Raw genomic sequence first — 22,036 nt, 5'->3', positions numbered from 1 at the left:
ATTGTATTATCATTGTCTGGAAGCGATCATCTGAAAAATAGGTAGAACAAAATTAAATGTAAAATTAAATTGTGCACTTGTAATATTTTTTCTATAAAAATATTATTTTTTTTTTAATTCTATATTTACAATCATAATGAAATATAATAAAAAATCTAATAAAACTGGAAAAACTCTAATAGGAGCAACTACGTTAAAAGAGAAAAAAATAAATTATAAAAAACAGTTTTGGGAGTGTTTCGTGTGTGCAGTGATTAAAAAGTTTATTGTTCTGTTGTTTAAAGAAAATTATTGAAAAAAGCTAAAATGGAACAAGAACAAGTAGAAGAAGAAGCAACACGCGAAAAAAACGTGAAAAATAACAAAACAAAACAAAAAAGTGTTTGTGTGAATATTTCCGTTTCCAATGAAAGGTTTTTTTATGTTCATATATTTAGTGAGCAGGAATGTCGTGATATTTTGCTGAACAATAAATATATGAATTTTGGTCCAAAAATTTTTTTCATTTTTTTTAATGATTTTTTTTTTAAATTATTTTATAGAATAAAAATTTTAGTAATACAATTTTTTTAAAGTGAAAATTAAATATATAAAAAGTAAATGAGATGAAAAATTGATTAATTAATTAATTAATTAGCGTCTATCTAATTCTAATAATGCTTATAAATGATTTTTTTTATATATAATTTTCGTTCAATTCAAAAATGATACAAAAAAATATATAAGAGTTTTCTTTTTTTAGTTTTTTTTTTTGGTTTTTAGTAAGCCATACTAGTTCGGCGATTTCGCATTCCTCCGCCTCGATTAACGCAGCCGTGAGAAATGCTTCTCCCCAAGCGTCCCTCACTGCCTTTGCGTTCGCGCGCACGTCTTAGCAGATCGCTCGTGCTCGGTCTGCGACTTTCAGCAGCAGAATGACTTCCGCTGCCGCCCCGTTTGTTGCCGATAATGTCCGAAGTGGAGGATCGGCGAATATTTTGCGCACTGACACACAAGTAGGGAGAGCTGGCACGCGATTGCGAGAATTCCGTGTATTGGTGCGTGCTAAGGAAGGCGGAGCTGTTTGTGTCAAAGCTGCGTCTATGGTGTGCAGACCCACCTGGACTCTGGGGATACATGAGCAACGTTTGCGACTCGTCGTGCTCGACCGTTTCGATCTTCAGGAAGGGCGGTTTGCGGATACTGGCGGTGCTTGTGTTAATGGAGTCGTCGCGCGTTGTCGCCGCCTCGACTTTTGCCGCCTTTTCCTTTTCGTGCGACGCCTTCGTGCCCTTGAGCGAGGCATAAATGGACTTGAGACTTATGTCTAGCGACTTAAAATTCATGAGACTTGAGTTGCGGCGTATCTTATCACTGCTGTTGTTAGTCTTTCCGTTTTCGGGGGTCGGCTTGATCGAATCAATTGACTTATTGCGATCTAATTGGCGTGCACTTGGTAGCTGGTGTTGCTGTTGTTGTTGCTCATTTATCGTATCTAAGTTATTATAATTGTTATTCGAATTACTATCTAAGCGAGTATTGAAAAGTGGTTGTTGTTGCTGCTGCTGCGTCGCTGCTAAGGGACTCTTGAGATCGTTACTGGATGTCGAGACTCTTATATATTTTATGTTATCTTTGCTAGAACTATTACTTGATTTATCTAAGCGTTTAGTAGAAGATTTATTAAAAAATTTGTTGTTGTCTAAGATCCCCTGTTGTCACTGAATTTCGCAAAAACTCAATTTGCCCGAATCTTTCTGTTCCTCGCCGATACTTACGTCCTCGTCTTTTGGTGTTTCGCCGCCTGGTCCTCCGATTGAGCTGCCGAGCCCGCCGCCTGGCGGGCAAGCCGATTGTCACCGAAGCGCCAACGTGGATATCATCGGGGGACGAATGGGTTTGTTGTCCAAAATACGCTCGATTTCCAACATCACGCCAGTTGACAAACGTGGCAAAAGCTAAAAAAATACATTTTTACTCCAAAAATTCAGAAAAAAATTAATAAAAAATAATTTAAAATTCGATTTCATTCTTTTTAATTTTTCTTTCAATTTTAACAAGAGATTTTTTTTATATCAAGTAGGTATCTAAAATTTAAAAAAAAAACTTTTATAGCAAAATATAAAACTTTTTAAAATAAGCTTAAAAGTCAAAATTATCATTTAAAAATTTTTTTTGATAAATATTTAAGAAATCTAAAAGTTAAGAAAATTTTCAAAATATATTACTTGAATTTTCTTTGGTTTTTTAAAAAAATAAAATTTCTACAAAATTTTTGTTAAAATATGTTAAAAAAAACAAAATTTTATTACAATTTAATTTTTTTTTTATTTTAAAATGATAAAAAATCGAAAGAAAATATCAATTTTGATAGAAAATTGTTGTTAAGCCATAAAAAAATAAATAAATAATTTTTTCTAAAATTCGGATAAATTGTAAAATTTTATAGTTTTCAAATTTTTTATAAAAAAATATTTTTTTTTTAATTTCAATTGAAAATTTTACTTTTCGAAGGTAAATAATGAAATCGAAAATACTTTTAATTTTTGTCTAATTTTGCTAAACTTACCTGAAGTGCTTGCAAACTTTGATGCAACTGCTCTGGCGTCGTTGCTCCGAGCAATAAACACTGCACAGGCTCATGCTTCAACGACCATGCAATCGATAATTGTATCGCGCTGCAACCCAATTTTTCCGCCAAATTAGCTAAATCTCGTACTTTATCACAGTGTCGTCTTCCCTCTTCCAATCGTTCCTATTTCATTTGCACGATTAAACTTAATGTCCGCCATTAAATTCGCATTATTTCTCTTACCTCTTTGTTCAACTCGTCTTCGGTCCACGAGTAACTGTGACTTTTCGCTTTGAACGATCCCTTGGGGAATAAAAGACGTTCACCGTTTTGCACTTCGCCCAGCGCCATTGCCAAGGGGCCCCATGCCATCAAACCGACGCCAATTTTGTTGTACAACTCGGGCAAATACAATTCGGCTTTTTCACGATAAAACATGTGATATTCTGCTTGCTCGACTATCGGCGTGATGCAATTAAACTGACGACAGTTCGTGTACGCTTCCATTATCTAAATTGGAAATTTGTTGATTTTTATCTCGAAATTTAGTAATTAAGTGTGTAATGGAGCGAACGTACCTCTGTTGGAGACCATCTTGCAGTGCCCCAATACATCGCCCATCCCTGTGAAATGACATAAGTCATCGCGCGTACAATCTCTGCAAGAAAAAAAAACGTACAAAAATTACATACGGAACACGTTATTTATATAAATAACCAAAATCTCTTGCGACAATATTCAAGCGTATTTTTCATTAAAAAAAATATTTTAAGAATTTTTTGTCTGTCTGTGAGTTTTTAAAAATAATTTTAAGCTTAAAATGTTAAAAAATTCTATAAAATAACAAAAGAAAAATTTTAGAAAAAAATTAATAAAAAATTTCTGAGGATTCAAAAAAAAAAATTGGAATTAATCTAAAAGTTATTTTTTGAAAATTTTCTTTAATTAATTTAATAAATTTTAATTTTGTTTTTTAATTAATTTTTTATTTTATAAATTTTATTATTTTAACATTTTTTTGTTTTTAATACCAAAAATTTTGCAAAATAAAATATTAGAAATTTTTTTTTTTTTAATTTTATTAATCAAATATTGATTTTTTTATTTTTAATATTAGAAAAATTCTATGAATTAAATTCTAGTTCATAATTTAAAAATTTTGTAAAAAAAAAAAAAAAAATTAAAAATAAAATTTAAAAAAAAATAGTTTTGAAATAATTTTATACAGAAAAGTTTCATTAAAATTAAATTAATTAAAATAAAAAAAAAAAAATTTGAGAAGAAAATTTTTTAAAAATTAAAATGAATAAAATTTAACAAAAATTCTTTGCTTCGAAAAACAAATTAAAATTATAAAAAAAAAATCTTAAAAATTTTGTAAAATTTTTAATTAAAATAAAATAAAGTAAAAAAATTTTTAAATAAAATTAAACAAAAATTCTTATCGAAAAATTTGTTTTAAATTTAAAAAAATAAAAATTTAATTTAAATTTAATTCTAAAAAATTATCAAAATGCGCTTATGTCAATTAAAATTTTTTGTTATAATAAATTTTTCGTAAAATTCACGCTTGGACATAAATATAAATTTTCTGCAGTGAATTGCATGCGGCATGTTAAAAATAATCGCAGCGGGACTTACCTTCCATGGGACACATTGAGTCAGCTTTGTGCACAATCACGATATCAATGTAGGATAATTGCAGACGATTTAAGCTGGCTTGGACACTTTCAATTATGTGTTTTCGCGATAAGCCACGTTCATCTGACCTGCAAACAAAACAAAAAAAAAAATGGCGAGGTTTGCACAAGATTCTTCAAACAATGATAAAGTCCTTACTTTGTGCTCCAATAAATTTTCGTTGTGACAACATAACTTGCACGTTTCCACTGATATTTCTGCAGAATTTTTCCGAGTTCAATTTCTGCGCGGATGCCTGCGATAAAAAAAAATCAATATTTTTCTCATGTTTCAACAAAAAAAAAAAAAATGTTTTACCTGAATGCGCTTCCGATAAGTCAAAAATATTGATTCCACTGTCCACAGCCAATTTAATTATTGTTTCTGCTTGCTCCTCGGATACGGATGGCGCGAAAATGGACCACGTACCGAGCCCAACATTGCTGACACGCAAGCCACTTTTGCCCAAATTTTTGTAACGCAAGCCCGGCGTTGCACTCGTGCAATGGCGAATTGGCAGCCCTGGATTCGAGCCAAGACTAATCGAACGACCTACATTAGAAATGCATTTATTTTACTCAGAACGTGTGTCGTGTGCTGCATATAAATAAATAAAATGATGAAAAAAATGTACGGTCACATTTTTTGTGTACATTTTTTTTCATTTATTTATTTATTTTTTTAAAAAATTCACAACGTGCGACAAAAAATAGCTAGACATTGAAAATGTGTGGGAAATATGCAAAAATGCAATCGAAAATAATATAAAATAATTTATTTTTGATTGCCGAATGAGACAGTGGCGCGACATGGAGACGTCTTGTTTTTTATATTTTCTTAAATATTTCCGCAAAATATTTTTTTAAAGCCATAAAATGCAGTGAGCAAGAAGATGGTGCAAAGAAGAGAAAAATAATTGTGAGAAGGCACATTATCGACATACGGCGCGTGTTTTTTTTAAATATTTATGAGCAACATATGATTATTGACATAAATTTCACTTGAAAAGCGAGAAACACTCGTCGATAATTTTCTTCTTATGAGAAAAATTGATAAAAAATTATTTTAAAAAACTAGACGTCTCCATCGAGGTAAGTCAATTTTGCAGAAAATGTCAAAAATTCCTTTGAGACCTTAAAAATTTTTATAAAAATTATTTTTAAAGTTCTTTTTTGACAATTTCTTTAAGCTTTCAATTCCATATATGAAGAAATTTTGTTTTCTAATATTTTTTTTCTATTCAACTAAACACAAAAAAGCCATTAGTAGTGTACCGAAATCGAGATGTCCTCCCGTACCGCTAAATTCCTCCATACAGTCTAGCGATGCTATTGGTGCTCTACATCTGTAAATAAGAGAAAATATCTGGCGTTAAGTTTCTCATTATTATTATTTTCCGTTGCATGTCTTGCTTGTCGATTCTTTTCCAATTTTTCAAGTAACTCTTTAAACAAGAAAAGTTTGTTACAAAACTTACAACAAAATATTGATCCGAGTCATCGATACGATTCAATATTAAAAAATATTAAATTTATAAAAAAAAAAATGCATGCAAAAAAGTTGCAATTTCAACAAAAGTAACGGAGATTGTGAATTATTGATGTTATTAAAAAAGTTCATTTTTCTACTTCAATTCCCTTTTTTTGTCTGCTTTCTTCAATCTATGACAATTTCATCAAAAGAACGACGAAGACGACGACGAACGACGCGGAAAAAGCACTAATGAAAAATATTCATTGGACAAAAAGTTTATCTTCTGGCAACTCCATGGGGAAGATAATAATAAAAATAACAGAAAGCTGTTTAGTCTCTGTTAATTTACGTTGCTTTGTGAAGATCTACGTCTCAAAGGCATAAATAGGATAAAGAAAAACTTTATAATAACGAACTATTTTTAAAATCTACCCTTTTTCTTGAAAATTGATGAAAATTCACAAAAGCGCTTTTTTCTCGGTAATTTTAGTTTCATTTTTTGCCGACTTTACGAGAAAAGTGCTTGATTTATATGACGATAAAAGCTTGGGGATTTCCGAGAAAGCCTTTTATCTATATCTCTCATTCTCCGAAAGTGTCCTTGTTAGCATATTAAACATAAAATAAAAGCTTATACGGGTACTTGTTGGGATTATCTTTAATTGAATTAGTATTCTGTTCAAATTTTTTGTGTTTATGTGACTTTCTTTCAAAATTTATTTAATTGCTAACGAGATGAAATTTTTCATTTCATGAAACCGAGAGAGAAGAGCGAAAGGCAGAAAAGGAAAATGGTCATAAATCATGACGAAGGAGGACCACGTATTCCGGTTTCCTCCAAAAATACAAAAGGAAAGAGGGAGAGAAATAAATCATCGGTTTTATAATTCGCATGGTAAATAAAGGAATTTAAAATGTTTACAAAATGGATTAGCAAGGAAAGCCTTGAACTGTCAACTGTTTCAGTATGTACATTAAAAAAAAAATTAGATAATTATGTGAAAACACACGAAGCCAGCGACAAGGGAAGAGACATATTTTTATTACCATCATTCATAAAAACAACGAAAGAAAAATAAGACCGGAGGAGAGGTAGGAATTTTTATCAGCTCGTAATAATAAAATAGAACAATCTGAGGATACGATCTCATTTGGTGTAAAATTAGAAGTCACCAAGATTATCTCACGTATTGTATTGTTGTTGGATGTTTTGTTTTCCGTCGTCGTCGTCGTATGTGATGAACGAATTATGGTTAATTAATGAGCATGTTATTATTATGTGGGAGAATGTCACGTTTGTTGCGAAACTTATCTCATTTAATAGAGTGGTTGAGAGCTTTTAATTGGCTTTTTAATATATGATGATGATGGGAAATTATTTATTAGATTGTGCTTCGAAGAAAGAGAGTTCGTGAGACTGAAACAGCTGAAAGTGACTCTCCTATGAATGTAGAAAGTCATTGGCAACGAAAGAGGTTCACAGGCTTCAAGGACACTTTTGAGCTTTGGTTTGTTGAAAAATGTCATTCCAGTTGGATCGGGATTATGTAAATGCTTGGTTTGGATTAATTAGAAATTTTCTATTATTTTTCTGAATTTTATGTGAAAATTTAGAGTGATATTAATTTATTATTACTGAGAAAGAAGGAAAATTACGAATTTTTAGTTCTTGAACAAAAACACGTGTTCTTTGTTTACATTGATCTACTATTTTGTGACATGGGGCAGATTTTTAATTTGAGGAGTAACATTTTGTGATTATAGTATTGTCGTTAATTTTTACCTAATTTTTATTTTTTTTTTAGGTATAAAGTAAATTTTAAGATAAATTGGTGATTAATATTCGAAATATTTGAATTCTAAACTAAAAATTAAAAAAATTTCTTCAACATAAATGAAAGAATCAATGTGAAAATATTAAAGTAATTTTATCTTTTGAAGTCATTTTTACAATTTTTTTTCATTTTCACGACTCATATCTTTATTTTTTTTTAAATTGTAAAATATTTATATTTTAATCTTCAAAATGTCGCCATTTTACGATCTGTTTTTATTGGAAAAATTATATGAGGAGTACAAAAATGTACAAAAATTAGCCCAATGCACATTTAATTTTGTTTTTAAATTTAATTTGCATTTTTTGAAGATAAATTTTAATTTTAACAATAAAGTTTCCATAAATATTTAACTTTCCATTTAATTCAATTAAATTTTCCGAATGTTGCCTTGATTTTATTCAATTTATTCAAAGCAGTTATCAAATCAAATTAATTTCCAAAACCTGACTTTATTGTCCATTTATTCAATCGAAACAATTGATCTAATTAAATATTGATTTAATCAAGTGCTCAAAACAACAACTTCGAAGCAGAACGAGAAGCCCACAAAATCAATCAAATTACTCTTAATTAAGAGAAGTATATGATGGAATAGCAGGCGGAGTAGGAGGAGGAAATGATGGAAAATTTTACCTGTATATTGTAACAGTATTAGAATCGTCACTTGTATTATCTGCATTATTATTATTGTCATTATTGCCACTGGTTCCATTTGATGAGGCAACATTACACAACACTAAAGACATCTTGCGGGCTAATTTTGTGGCGCCCGACAAGACCGTACCGTTTTTCTGCACCGTCTTGATTCCGTTTTGCTCGAATGTTTCTTGCTTAATACTTCAATTTATTATTTTAATTTTTTTTAAGTGAGCAAAATGTTCTTTTTTTTTAATTATTATTTATAGAGATTAATTGCAATTGCGACGAAAAGTTCCTTCATTTCAGTTTCTTACACAAGTTCATGACAACAACAACAACATCTAGTAGTGAGTAAAAAATTATTTATTACCATTTTATTTTTATTGAGAGCAATTTATTTCATTGTTATTTTCTCTCTGTGTGTGTTTGTCTTGTTCCAGTCAAATAAATAAGAATAAATAACCGGATCTCTCTCTCGGCGGAATATTTTCATGTTAAATACAAATATTTGGAACAGCGAGCAAAAAAAAAAAGGAAGAAGATCGTTCATTTCTCGTCTCCATTTTTCTTTCCGTTCCATTTTTCTTTCGACAAAAGCACCGAGACATAAAGAAAGATGTTTGTCGTCTGATTAGTCTCTTCATCATTCAGTTGTACCCAAAAATGCTTGAAAATTGTTCATGACTTTTGTTTTCGCTTTTCAGTGTTTCTGTGCTTGCTTCTTGTGCGATATGACAGCAAAAGTGAATGAAAAAAACATGATCAAAGATATCATAAATTACACACACACACAAAAGAATGTCGTAAAAAAGCGAAGGAAGAGATAGATAAAAAGGTATTGTTATGAAAACTTGTATCGAACAACAAGAAAACACAACAACAGCAACAACAAAAAATGTGACGTTCGAGCTCTTGTTAACAACAACTGATCAATAAATCCATATCAAACGAATGCTTAATCAACCATTAACATTTTTTTTTTCTTTGTAGATGCATAAAAAACGGTTATCGGCTCATTATGATGTACTTGGGGACCGATATCGCATCATCTCACGCCAACAACTTGCATAATAAAAAGCGATTGCAGATTCAGGTCAGTAGTCTCTTTGTGTAGCTATTGTGCTGTGATAAAGTGTCGTTTATTGTAAATGACATAGATACTGAAAATTTTTGTTTTTTTGTATGTTTTTATCGTATTTTTACAATAATTTCACAATTTCGTACTCCTCTTCAAATTTTCATCTATTAACTACTCCTCATTAACAAATTCGTACTTTTTCCGCGAAAAAATTTACTTTTTAAGATTTTTCATTCAAAAATTAAAAATTTGGACTCAAAATTGTCAATTTTAAATTTGCATACTCCTCATTATTCGCAAATTTTCACTTTTTTGTACTCCTCAATTAATAATTCGATGATTTTACAAAAAATTGTCATTTTCTTGTTTTTTTTTGCATATCACACAATTCAATTTTTTACAAAATTTGGAAATTTTGGCATCAATTTTCATCTTTCACAATTTATTACTCCTCATTATTAAAAATTTTCTCATTTTCGTACTCCTCTCTTCAAAATTCTCCATTTTGAGTCTTTTGAAAATTTTCATCCAATTTCTTACTCCTCATGTTCCGAACAACAGCAAATACGGACAAAATCTTTAACTTTTCTCCTCGTAATGCTCGAATAATAAAATAAAATAAAACGAGAAGTCATTCAAAGATAATATAAAACTGTCATTTACCGAATAAAAATAGGAGAAAACGACTTGTGAAGCGAACGAAAAATGGAAATGTGTGTACGTGAAAGAAAAGCATTAATCAATTTATTGAACCGTAAGGATTTCCAACGATTTTCTTTCAATGTTTGTGACATTGAACGAAGAAAAACCATTGACAAGGCACCGTTTTGTCCATAACAAATTCTATTTTTAACACAATTTCGTGGATTTAAATAATTTGTATATTTTATTTTTACAGATTTCGTGAAGGAAAGTGAGGTTAACCACCGAAAACCGTTTAATTGTCAAAAATTTATCGTCAAAAATGTCTACAACAGTGGTGTCATGTTTCAAAGGCGGAACGATAATGACGAAAATTTTAACAATGAAAGTTTATTATAGCGCAAAATATTGAAAATACACCGAATTGAATTCATTTTTGTCTTTTTTCAGTCATTTGTGACAGCTGTGAGCACATAAATTGTCTAAAATTATTGCGGAATTCGGCGAGGCATGTGATTGACTTGCGAAAAATGCTGAGAAATGTGGCAAGTTGAAGTATTTTTTGTTATTTTGATTTTTTTTAGCAGTGAAGAAGATGGATAGGAGGTCACACACGCTTCGTTATTGAGATATTTTGATCTCTGTGATTGATAAAATTTACATTTTTCATGTTTTTTGAAGAGTACGAGATGAGTTCAAGGTTTTTTATGGCAATCAATCCCTCGTGAATATCAAAATTTATCAAATTTGAAGCTCTTGAAGGGAAATTCATCATTTTTACTTAAGAGAATTTTTTAAAGTTGGTAAGTTTTTCTTCATTTTCGGTCTTAAAGCCAAAATTCATACAAAACTAATGATAAATTTGCCACTCATTTCCTTCTTTCCGCAAAATAACGAAGCGAAATCTAATATTTCTGTATTATTTTCACTAAAAAGCATTTTCTTTATGTCTCCATTATCTTATTCCATTAACAATTTTTGGTTTTCATGTCATTAACGTTTCATTTTATTTCTGTTTTTTTAGATTTTCTGCACAAATTGTATGGAAAATGGAGTCGTCTGGTCTGTCATTCACGCGCATCATCAAAACTTGACTGATTCAAATGAAACTTGATGACATGAGTTTTCCTCTTTTTGACGATTGTCGACAAATTGTTTCCCGTAATCTGCAATTACACTGACAATTTCAGGATTTTCCTGCATTTTGACTCAAAAACAAATTAAAATGCTTTAAATTGCACAAAGATTAAATTTTGCGTCAAAGGATTTTGCTGCATTGAGAAAATTCGTAATTAGTGCACACGTGAAACGTGAGGTTTTCTTGTGAAATTTAATTATTTTGTTTAATTCTAGTTGCACGAATGGCTTCGAGCGATAAAAAGCTCCGTTTTCGTCAAGATCGAGATGATGGATGAATTCAATTGCTCGGGTAATCAAATGGAAAATTATTATTTTCACACGAGAGAGACGAGAAATGAGAGAAATTAAGTGCTCAGGTGAGATTTGCAGCAAAATCAGTGAAACACTTGATTACGCTAACGCTTACAGATGTTCTTTCATCGGCCAACAAAGCAATTTTTTTTTGCTTGATTTTTTCCTTCTTCGCCAAAGCCATAAATCAAAGTCAACCGCAGAAAAAACGTCGTCCTTGCCGAGAACGATTCGTATTGATTTTTCGCATGTTACGGCAGCAAATAACCGACAATTTAACAAAACTATCCCATTTTTTTTGTTATTTGTTTGTTCGTTTGGTGTCGTCAGCAAAATAAAATTTATATTTTATGCACACCAAAAATTCAAAGTCGCTTCGGTTTATTTTTACTTTTTTATGGAAAAATGGCATAACCCAGTTACTGGCTGACATTCGAACAGGAGGCGAGCGTCGTGACACCTGTGTATCATATATCTGCATTGCATCGCTTCTTGATGTTAAATAATGAATGAAATTGCGAGGAAAGTCATTCGAGCTGTTTCACATTTTTTGCCGCATCAAGAAAAAAAAATATCACGACAGGAAAGGAAAATATTTTTTTTTGTTTCAGACCTGCTGCGTGATTCATTTTGCACAGATACAACGAGTTATTATCTGCAAAAAACGAAAGATTCTCGCGCCACTCGCGATTTATTGTGAATTTTAATGTAGTTTGCGTGAGTATAAATAATTAATTTAATCAAATCAGAGAACAAAAAAAGAAAAACGGGGTATGTGCATATGATTTAACGATATTTCAATCGATCCGGAAAGTTTTTTTTTTAGTATTTACCGGCAAATTAAAGAGTTGGATCAATATTGTGCTGGCACGTGCATTCCAAGAGATGACGGGGAATGGGGCATTTTTTATTAGAGTTAAAATATTTTTTAATTTTTTTGATGTAAATTTTAATTTTTTGTCAAAATTTGAATATTTTACCAAAGAGATGGTAGAAAAATATTTAAAAAAATTACTTATTTTTTTTTTTGCTTTTTTTATCAATTTTAAAAAAATTATTGAAGTAACACAAAAATCTGCATTTTTTGGATTAGAAAAAAAAAATTACCCAAAAATTAGCTATTTTTGAATTTAATTTTATTTATTTGTAATTTTAATAAAAAGAATATATCCAAAAGAAACCTTATAATGTTCTTTAAAATATGAAAAGAGACATTTTAAGTAAATTTACGAATTTGAATTATTTTTTTTTACTTTGATATAACTTTTTGTGCCTTTTTTGATTTTTTAAAATTAATTCTAAATAAAAAAATTATTTAAAAATATTCATCGAAAAAAAAATAATAAAATTAATTGATTTAAAATTTTTGAATTAATTTATTATTCTAAAATATTTTATTGAATTAATTTTAAATTTTAGTTCACAAAAAATATAAATTAATTTGAAAAACGAAAAAAATATTTATTTCATTAATTATTTATTTTAAAATTTTTTTTTTAATTTTTAAATTTTTTAAAGGCTCTAAACCAAAATTTAAAAATTTTGAAATACTAAAATTTTCATACAAATTTTTTTTGCCAAATTTTTATTTAATTTAAATTTAAAACGAAAAATATTGAAAAAAAAATTCAATATTTTTTTTTCTAAATTTTAGAATATTAAATTTATTTTAATTGCCCCTAAATAAAAAAATTATTTGAAAATATTCATTGAAAATAAAAAAATAATAAAATTAATTGATTTAAAATTTTCGAATTAATTTATTATTCTAAAATATTTTATTGAATTAATTTTAAATTTTAGTTTACAAAAAATATAAATTAATTAATATTTATTTCATTAATTATTTTTTTTTTTAATTTTTAAGATTAATAAATTTTTTTTTTTATTTTATTTAATAAATAAAAAACTAACTTTAATTTTAAAAAAACTAACTTTAAAATATTTATTCTCATTTAATTTAATTTAATTTTAAAATTATTTTAATTCACAAAAAAAAATCAACTTCTGACCTCAAAACTAATAATAATTTTTGACCTCTTCAAGATCACACAAAAATACCTCATAATTTCCTGCCATAAAATCTCCAAAAAAAATAATCTTTCCGTAATCATAAAAGAAATTCCATTCTAATAAACAAGCAAGACATAAATAACCAAAAGTCCGCCTCTGTTAATGCCTCAACAAAGCATGGGGGTTATTATGTCAGGGTTTTTTTTCCTTGGATTTATTCATCATTAAGTGAGCATTGTATACGAGCAACAACAACAACAAAAATGTATTTTCCATAAATAAAAGAGCAATCAAAGAACGAAAGTGCGGCTTTCACGTACAAAAAAATATGATAAATAATAAATGCCAAAAATGCCTTTTTTTTACGTATGTGCCTCCGCCGTGTTTTATTACGCGCGATGGTCGTTATCTTCGGTACCCGTTTTTTTTTTGGTTTGGTTAAATGAAGTTTATTTATTCACTGTGCTCACTTGCTTTGAAGTGAAAGCTGAACACATAATTTGATGAAATTGTTAAACAAATATTTGTTCGAAACTATTTTTATTACGTAAATTTATTTTTCTTTCTATCATCCGAAAACATGAAAAAACGAGAGAAGCTTGATAACTTTTAATTTTTTTTTCCTTTTTTTCTATGGAAAATATTAATTAACTAACCGAGTTTGTGAGAGAAAGTACAAAAGTCTATTAGAAAATTGTATCCCGAGTGGCGGTGAAAAAATATGAAAAACTTTTTTAATTACGTCGAAACAATCTAGTCGAAGTTTTTTTTTGTTTTTCTTCAATTTTTCTATGTACGATTATCGAAGAAAGCAAAAATAAGAATTAATTTAAGAGACATTCACATTTGACGACGACGATGATGATGACTAAACCATAAATTTTCACGAATCAATAAATTATTTGAAAGAAAATTTATTCAGGCATGAAGAAAAGATATGTCCTTAATATTCAAAAACATTCGGTTTTTTTTTGGGTAATGTACGTTTTTTTGCGATATCACGTTCGATTCATAACAGTGATGAACAGGAATTGCGTTTTTGGGGCATGACAAACAATTTTTCGACATTTTTGCAAAAAGTTTTTTTTTGCTGATGAGGATTTTTCTGAGAAATTTATGACTTTTTGTGTAAATTTTCATAAAAATTGACATTTTTTTAAATAAATTTTCCATAAAAGAAACAAAATTAATAAAATTAAAGACAAATTATTTTTTTTGTGCTGCAATAATTTTTTTTTCATAAAATAATGAAATTAATTATAAACTAATTAATTTTTTCCATGTTGCAAAGTTTTCTACTGCATTTCCTTCATAAATTTCATTTTTTTTTTGCCTTTATCGTTTGCCATCATTATCGTTCTCGACACGAGTCTCGCTACAAATTATTTCTAAGATGCCCATAACAGGTGATACAATTAAAAGTTTTTCACCGCACACATCATCAAGAGTGCGGCAACGTTAATGTGCAATAAATTTAATTAGTAAGTTGTGAATGGCAGCTTAAATTTCTTCTTAAATGTTCTTTGTTTCTAACTTTTTCTCATTTTTTTTTTAAATTTGTTTTCAGGTCACAAGTCGTCTCCACACGAGCTGGAACGTCATTTCACATGTCGTTTATTCGCGTAACAAAAATAGAAATTTTTGAATGTCTCGTTCATGAAAGATGTCACAATAATATTTATATAAATAAACGTGCTGGACATGTTTCTGCGACAAAAACTACAAAAATCGATATTTTAGAGTGTCACGTCGGCAAAATTGCGATGAAAGCGGGATGAGACGCGGAAAATGTTGCTCCTGGTCATCGAAGTGGATGAGGGAGTAAAATTAAAACAAACACGACATTTTCAAAAGTGTTACAAACTATGCAATGTCATGCAATGTATCACAAAACATATTAATTATACATGAAATGTTGCTATAGAGGGTCGTTGTATGGCATGGAAAACACGCTATATTGTCGCTCTACAAGGATGATTGACAATGACTTCAACACCTGTTTTGTTTGCAGTGTTTATGTATCCGTATCAGGTCAATTGGTGCTGATATCATGTTACCCGAAAAGCAATTATTGCGATATAATCCTTTTGAGACATGAAACTTTTTTGAATGGGGAAATGGAAAATTTTTTTCCGATGGAAAATTTTGAATAATTTTTTTTATTTGAGAAATTTGTGATTTTGAAAAGAAAAAAGAGTTAAAAAATTTTAAAATATTTAAAAATTTATAAAAAGTAAAAAAAAATCGTGAAATTCAGTCATATTAGTTTAAAAATTTTAATTTGATTTTTTTAATATTAAAATTAATAAATATTTATTTAAAAAGATTATTTTTTAAAATTTAATATCATTTAATAAATATTTAATATATTAAATTTGTTTAAAAAAATGTAAAATTAATTTAAAAATTAACTACAAAAATTTAAAAATTTATTTACTTATTAAAATTAATAATTTAAGTACTAAAAAATATTAATTAAATTAAATTAAAAAATAATTTAAAAAAAATATAAATATTATTGATAAAAAAATTTTTGAATTAATATTTTCGATTTTAATGTAAAATTTAATTAAATTCAATTAATTATTTTTAAAATTAAAATTTAAATATTTTTAATTTAAATTTCAATTTTTTTTAAAATTAAAATTTAATTATTTAAATAATTAATAATTTTAAAAATTTCTTGAACAAATTCATAAAAAATTATTTTATTTTTTTTTGTTCAAAATACGCTAAATTCACTAAAACCCCTTTTTAACTCGTTTTTTTTTCTTTCAGCTCCCTAAATAAACCACATAATCGCAGCTATTTTTGGATTTTCATGCAAATTGTTGGCATCATACATGGCACATGTCGTTATCGAGTCCTCTCATTCAACTAATTAATAATAAATCAACTCCACACCGAACGACCGCACATTTTGTCTCCGCTCTAACACACTCGACGGAAAATTTTAAGCGGAAAATTAATGAACCGCTCAAAATCTACAATTTATTTATAAATAAATAACATTTTGTTGGCGCAAAGAATGCCGAAATTGAATTTAAATTAATGCAAGATTAACGGATTTTGTCGCAGATTCTTCAAATAAAATTAAATAAAATAAATAAATTAACCTTGATACATTTTTCGATTTTATTTCGAAAGCAAAAGAAAAAAAAAACGACGAAGAATTGAAAAGAAGAGGATTTGATGAATTTATTGCTGTGTGCCAAAAAACGTAAAAAAATGCCATTTTCGTTCAAGGCTGGCAACGTGAAGAAGCACAAAATTGTGCCTGTAACCTCTTGTTCTAAATTAACATTCACATTCACGACACGAACCATTGTCGCTCGTACCACGAGCCAGAGCTGCCAGAAAATCGATAAACGGAGCATTGCTGTAGTAGTTCGGTGTTCATCATAACAAAAGTAACATTTTTATGTATGTTTTGTGTGTGTTTGGTACAAAAATAATAATCATAGCTCCTTATATGGGGCTAGAAACACAAAAAAAAAAAAACGGAAAATTGTTGTGACGTAATTACGTGGAACTCCTTCAATTTGACTGTTTTGTAGTAAACTTTTGCCTCGTTGATGTGATTTTTCTTTAGTTTCTTAATGTTTCTCCTTCCTTTCTTCATTTTTTTCCGTTTTTCTCTCTTTTTTACTACTTTCAACGATTACCAATTAAAATAAGGAGAGACTTTTGATTTAATTTTATGGCTGCTTCTTTGGCATGCGGCAAAAATTGGAGTTCAAGGAAAAATATTTTGAGAGTGGAAAAATATACCGGATGGAGACGCCGGGTACTAAACTTACGTAACGATAAAAAAAAAACAAAAGACATCGTGAAATGAAGTGCTCTCGAAAAAAAATAACAAAAATAGAAGAAGAAGAAATAAAATAAAATACTTTTATGGGAAAACAAGAAATTTTCACTTCAAGCACTTTCAATTTAAAACTTGTACTTGTGTTTGTCGTTAATGCGTGCCTATTTATAGGCGAAAAAAAGGACTGCTTGCTTATAAACAAGAGCAAATTTAATTAGGGACTTGCTTTTATCCAATTTTTTTTATGACGCAATGGATTTATTAGTGGCTTGCTGCCGGAAATTCACTTTTTTGTTCGGGTTTTGGGCAAAAAAGTTAGTTTATAGACGAAAAACGATCGATACTTGCGGCTCCAAGTCAGATTATCTTTTTAAATTTATTATCAGTTGCTCTTGTTTGGTTTAGCAAGCAACAAAAATACATCCGATTTTCTCAATTTCCGGAATTTTCTTTGCACTTTGCTTCGTTTTGTGTGGGATTTGGATGCAAAATGTTGAATTTTCGATACAAATTGGGTCAGACAATCAGTTTTTATTGCATAATCGGATTATTTTTTTCGTGTTTTGCGGTGAGAGTTCGAAGAAAATCTCTTTTGATGACTAAATTGATCAATTTTTGCGAAATTGTAACGACTTTTTCAAAATTTCTAAATCGCACTTGCTAATTCAAGTCTTTTTGAGTCGTTTGAATCAGCTGATTGGTTCTTTTTTTCCCACAAAAAAACACGCCGTCGTGCCTTCTGTATATTTTTTGTAAAATTTTGTACAAAATTCGCGTTAAAACTTGAAAATTAGGCCTTAAGTGTCTTCAGAAAGTGTCATTTTGCCTCAGTTGATTGAAATTCGGTACAAAATGTACAAGAATCCTGCTGGTTTTGAGGATGTTCAAACCTGTCCTTACAATCCGGTAAGAAATCTCTCATCGAAATTTGATTTTTGCTCGATTTTTAATTAAATTTTGTCTTTTTAGTGTCATCAGATCCTTCCGCATCGCATGCAAACTCACTTGGTCAAGTGTGCGAAGCAACATCCGGATATTGTTCTCGTTTTCTGTCCTTTCAATCGCACTCATCGCTTGAAACAGGAAGACATGGAGGTAAACAAATCGAATTTTTAAAATTCTTTTTTAATTAAAATTTTTTTTTCAAGGCTCACAAGATCATCTGTCCCAATCGCACCAGTTTCGACGAATACGTGAGCTTGTCATCACAGGACTCGGAGCTGGCAAAGAAGAACAAGAAGACTTTGGATCAGATTTCGTCGATGGTTTCGACAAATCCGTTCATGCAACCGGAAGAGAGCTGGGATGACTTTGATGTGCCGACGTACAATGCACGTCAAGTGGCCAAGGAGAAGAATGTTTTGATGACGGCAAGTTGCATTGGATTGACTCCCGCTCAACGTCGGCAATTCTATGAGCAGGAAAATCAACGTTTGCGCAAGTTGGATGATCTTGAACCGATCGAGTGAATTGAAAATTGATTTTTTTTTACCAAAATGATTTTTTTTCTTATTATTATTATTTGATAAGTATTTGATTTGAACATTGAAAGTTCAAAAGTGGCCTAAAATGGCGAAAATTGTATCAAAATAGATTGAAGTGAATAGAAAAATATGAAAATTTGATTAAAAGTGCCTGTTTTCATAAAATTTGAGGTTAAAACTGTTCAAGATCTAATATTAAAAGATCGTTTTTGACATGAAATTGATGGTTTTATGTAAAATTTTAGTGAAAATTTTTAAAAGTGATAAAAAATTGAGTCGATTTTAATCATTTTTGGACAAAATCTTGTCAGTATAAAAGTTTAATTTGTTCAAAATTGGTAAAATTTTGATAAATTATAAGAATGTAAATTTATTTTTATGCGAAAACATTCTGAATTTGTATTTAAAAGTCTTTATAGAGCTTCAAACTCTTAAAAACCCAAGCCAAATATTCGAATTTTCAAAAAATTTTGCTTAATTATTTAAAAAAAATTAAATTTTCGATCAAAATTTTTAAGATTTTTATTATTTTTATTTAAAAAATTAACTTATTTAATTTTTAAAATTTTTATTTTCTTAAAAAAATTAAAAAAAAGACCTGAAAATATTGCAAAAATATCACAAATTTTCGCAATTTTTATGATTAAACCTCATTTTAGGATTAAAATTTCACTTTTTGATCAAAAATATTTAGTAATTCACTGAACGATAAAAAAATATCAAATTTAATTAAAACTTTGCCATCATTTTCTTGTCATAATAATCTTCAATTTTTATATTTTTGCCTCTTGGGCTCGTTCAAACTCTTGTAGCAACACAACAAAAACAAGTTTTTTAAACAAATTTTAATTTTCCATAAAAACAACTCTTTTACTCCTTGCTAAGCACACATTAAAAGACTAATAACGAGGGTATATGCCGAACAAACAACGGATCTTATGTAATCAAATTTATCAGCTTTTGGCATGTAACGATTATTGATTCCATTTATTTTTAAATCCTTCGTTCATTATCAACAAATTTTGTTTAACGTTCCTTGTTATTTTATTTTTTTTTTTAGAACAATCAATGTTTTATTTTTGCAAAAACAATGTTATTTAAAAAAAACAACACAACTCACTCTTTCACGCTGTTTAAATATTTTTATTGTTAGTTAACATGAAAATATGCACGGTAGTAGTTGTTATTTTGTTTTTTTTTTAGTTATATAATTGCAACGAGATGTAGAGAGAAAGAGAGAGAGCGACAGAACGTGATAAAATTCCAGGATGACTGATGCTAAACAAAACAAACACAAACTTTTTGCATACACACTCACGAAAAATGAGCTTCAATTTTTTACATACATAATTTATTGTGAAAAATTTGTTTGTTTCTTTGCTTTTTGTATTTTTTACGGTTGTTATCCGGATCATTGTCATTACATTTCTATTTTTTTTGTATTATTTGTTCAGTTTTTATTTTTTAATGATTTTTTTTGTGATATGACGTCAGTTCACTTTTATTTTATTTTTTTAATATCACTCGTCTTTTATTTATTTTTTTTTTAATTTTTAAGTATTTTTTTTATTTAAATTTTTTAAAATAGAAAGAAACCTTTGTTCATATAATTTTATTTTCACGAATATTTTTTTTTTATAATTTTTTTTTAATAATTAGACATTTAAAAATTTTTAATTTTTTTAAACAAATTTTTTATGAAACCAGATAATTTTTTTTTAGAAGATCAAGGCAAATTTCTTGTCTTTTTTCACTTTAAAAAAATTAAATCCACAAAAAATAATAAAAATTATTCGATAATTGTTATTTTTTCATTCCTCACATTAATTGTCAATTTTTATTTAAAATTTTTCATGTTTATTTTTTTTTATTATCATTACTGCTGATTGACTTTGTCTGTTGTTGACTTTCGTATAATAAAAAGAGATGAATGACCACACAGAACTGAGAGACGGAAAAAATCTAGTCTTATTTTTAACTTTTCTTGCACGACAATTTTTTTTTTGAACAAAATTTACGACAAATTAACACACTTTTTACACATAAGTACAATATTTATATAGAGAGATTATTTAGTAGGCAGCTCCAAACACACCGTCCGGTATTTTTCTTCGCGGTACGCGCGAGAGATGATTTTTTTTGTTTGCTGTGAGTGTGTGGAAAATTATAAAACTACCGAGTCCAAGTGTATGTTGTAGTTACTTGGTTGCCTCTATGAAACTGTTTTAATCCATTTCGTCGCATTGAAGGAAAACCCAAAACATTTCCCCTTTTTTCTTGGGTTTTCTCGCGCGGCACACGTGCAAATGCGGGGAAATGAGAAAACTTTTTCGTGGTAACTCACTCTCCGGAATTTTCTCTCGCAAACGAAAGTCACGTGAATGCGCAGCATATTATGTCTGCATGCTGTTACGTCACGTTAAAACACAATATTTTGTGCCGAAAAAGTCTGGTGTGTTGCAAATTTTGTTGTTGTACAAAGTTTTAAATAAATGTTTGGCAGTCACATGAGAAATCGTTTAACTTTGACTAATCGACCGAGACTCGAATTGTATTTTTTTTCTGTTTGTTAACCCACATTTGGAGTTTTATCGGAAAATTTGTTTTGTTTGGATTAGATTTTATACATTTTTCTGATGTGTAAATAAATTTTTGATGATTTGGAGAAAAAAGGACATGTCGAGTGGATGTGTATGAAATATTTATTCATAAAATTGCTTCAGGCGGTGTTTGCTTGAACGACAACAACAAGAGTATCGTAATAAATATGAAAAAGGAGAATGTTTGTTTTTTAACAGACGTGAATTGAGGCGATAGAGATACGAGTCTGAAAGGCTTGAGAAGGCTTTTGATGTAGTTTGTGCAATTGTGGAAAGAAATTGGCATGAGTTGGATTGAAGTGTCATTTTTTTTATCAAAAAATATTTTTGTTTGAATATTTTTGAAGGGAAGAGTTTATAAATTTTTTTAGCAGCAAATGATAAATTTCTCAAAATATTAGAAAAAATTTTTTTTTTGCAAATTTATTTATTTTATAGTTTTAAGTTATAAAATGATTAAAAATGATAAATTAGAGCCCTCTGACAAATTTTTATCCATTTGGAGCAAGATTTGTCAAAAATTGCTTTGACACAGTTTTTGACACAGTTTTTTACACAGTTTTGCTCTTGATTTAGTTTTCAAAACAAAACTATGTCAAAAAAAAATTTTTTTTTCAGTTTCAATTTTTTGGCAGTTTTGAGTTATAAAATGATTAAAAATGATAAATTAGAGGTCTCTGACAAATTTTTATTCATTTGTTTGATTCATTTTTATAAAATGATTAAAAATGATTTGGAGCAAGATTTGTCAAAAATGGCTTTGACACAGTCAAGTCCCTTTAATTAATGTCATTTA

The 22,036-nt window shown here is 28.8% G+C and overlaps 2 protein-coding genes across 2 annotated transcripts in view; one reads left to right on the top strand and one right to left on the bottom strand.

Moving 5' to 3' along the window:
- Positions 1-644: 644 nt before the first annotated feature.
- The window catches only part of LOC134835454 (uncharacterized), a 35,241-nt gene continuing 13,849 nt past the window's right edge, over positions 645-22,036 (bottom strand). The window contains 7 exon segments of the mRNA XM_063850335.1: positions 645-1,937; positions 2,549-3,061; positions 3,130-3,209; positions 4,193-4,320; positions 4,391-4,487; positions 4,550-4,783; positions 5,506-5,576. Of these exon segments, the coding sequence (XP_063706405.1) occupies positions 759-1,937; positions 2,549-3,061; positions 3,130-3,209; positions 4,193-4,320; positions 4,391-4,487; positions 4,550-4,783; positions 5,506-5,576 (2,302 nt within the window). The 3' untranslated portion in view covers positions 645-758.
- Positions 17,854-18,645, top strand: LOC134838043 (gametocyte-specific factor 1 homolog). Its single transcript, XM_063853487.1, has 3 exons — positions 17,854-18,062; positions 18,126-18,251; positions 18,305-18,645. Exons 1-3 carry the CDS (start codon positions 18,009-18,011, stop codon positions 18,623-18,625), a joined length of 501 nt encoding a protein of 166 aa, XP_063709557.1. The 5' UTR covers positions 17,854-18,008; the 3' UTR covers positions 18,626-18,645.

Source organism: Culicoides brevitarsis, chromosome 1 (genome assembly GCF_036172545.1).
Source record: "Culicoides brevitarsis isolate CSIRO-B50_1 chromosome 1, AGI_CSIRO_Cbre_v1, whole genome shotgun sequence".
NCBI classification, from domain to species: domain Eukaryota; kingdom Metazoa; phylum Arthropoda; class Insecta; order Diptera; family Ceratopogonidae; genus Culicoides; species Culicoides brevitarsis.
This window is presented reverse-complemented; position numbering and strand designations above follow the sequence as displayed.

What these genes read in the sequence shown, in the direction of transcription:
- LOC134838043 (XM_063853487.1), top strand. Translation starts at nt 18,009, where the DNA reads ATGTACAAGAATCCTGCTGGTTTTGAGGATGTTCAAACCTGTCCTTAC. An exon ending in AAACCTGTCCTTACAATCCG is followed by an intron (nt 18,063 to 18,125) that starts GTAAGAAATCTC and finishes TTGTCTTTTTAG; the next exon opens with TGTCATCAGATCCTTCCGCA. An exon ending in TGAAACAGGAAGACATGGAG is followed by an intron (nt 18,252 to 18,304) that starts GTAAACAAATCG and finishes TTTTTTTTCAAG; the next exon opens with GCTCACAAGATCATCTGTCC.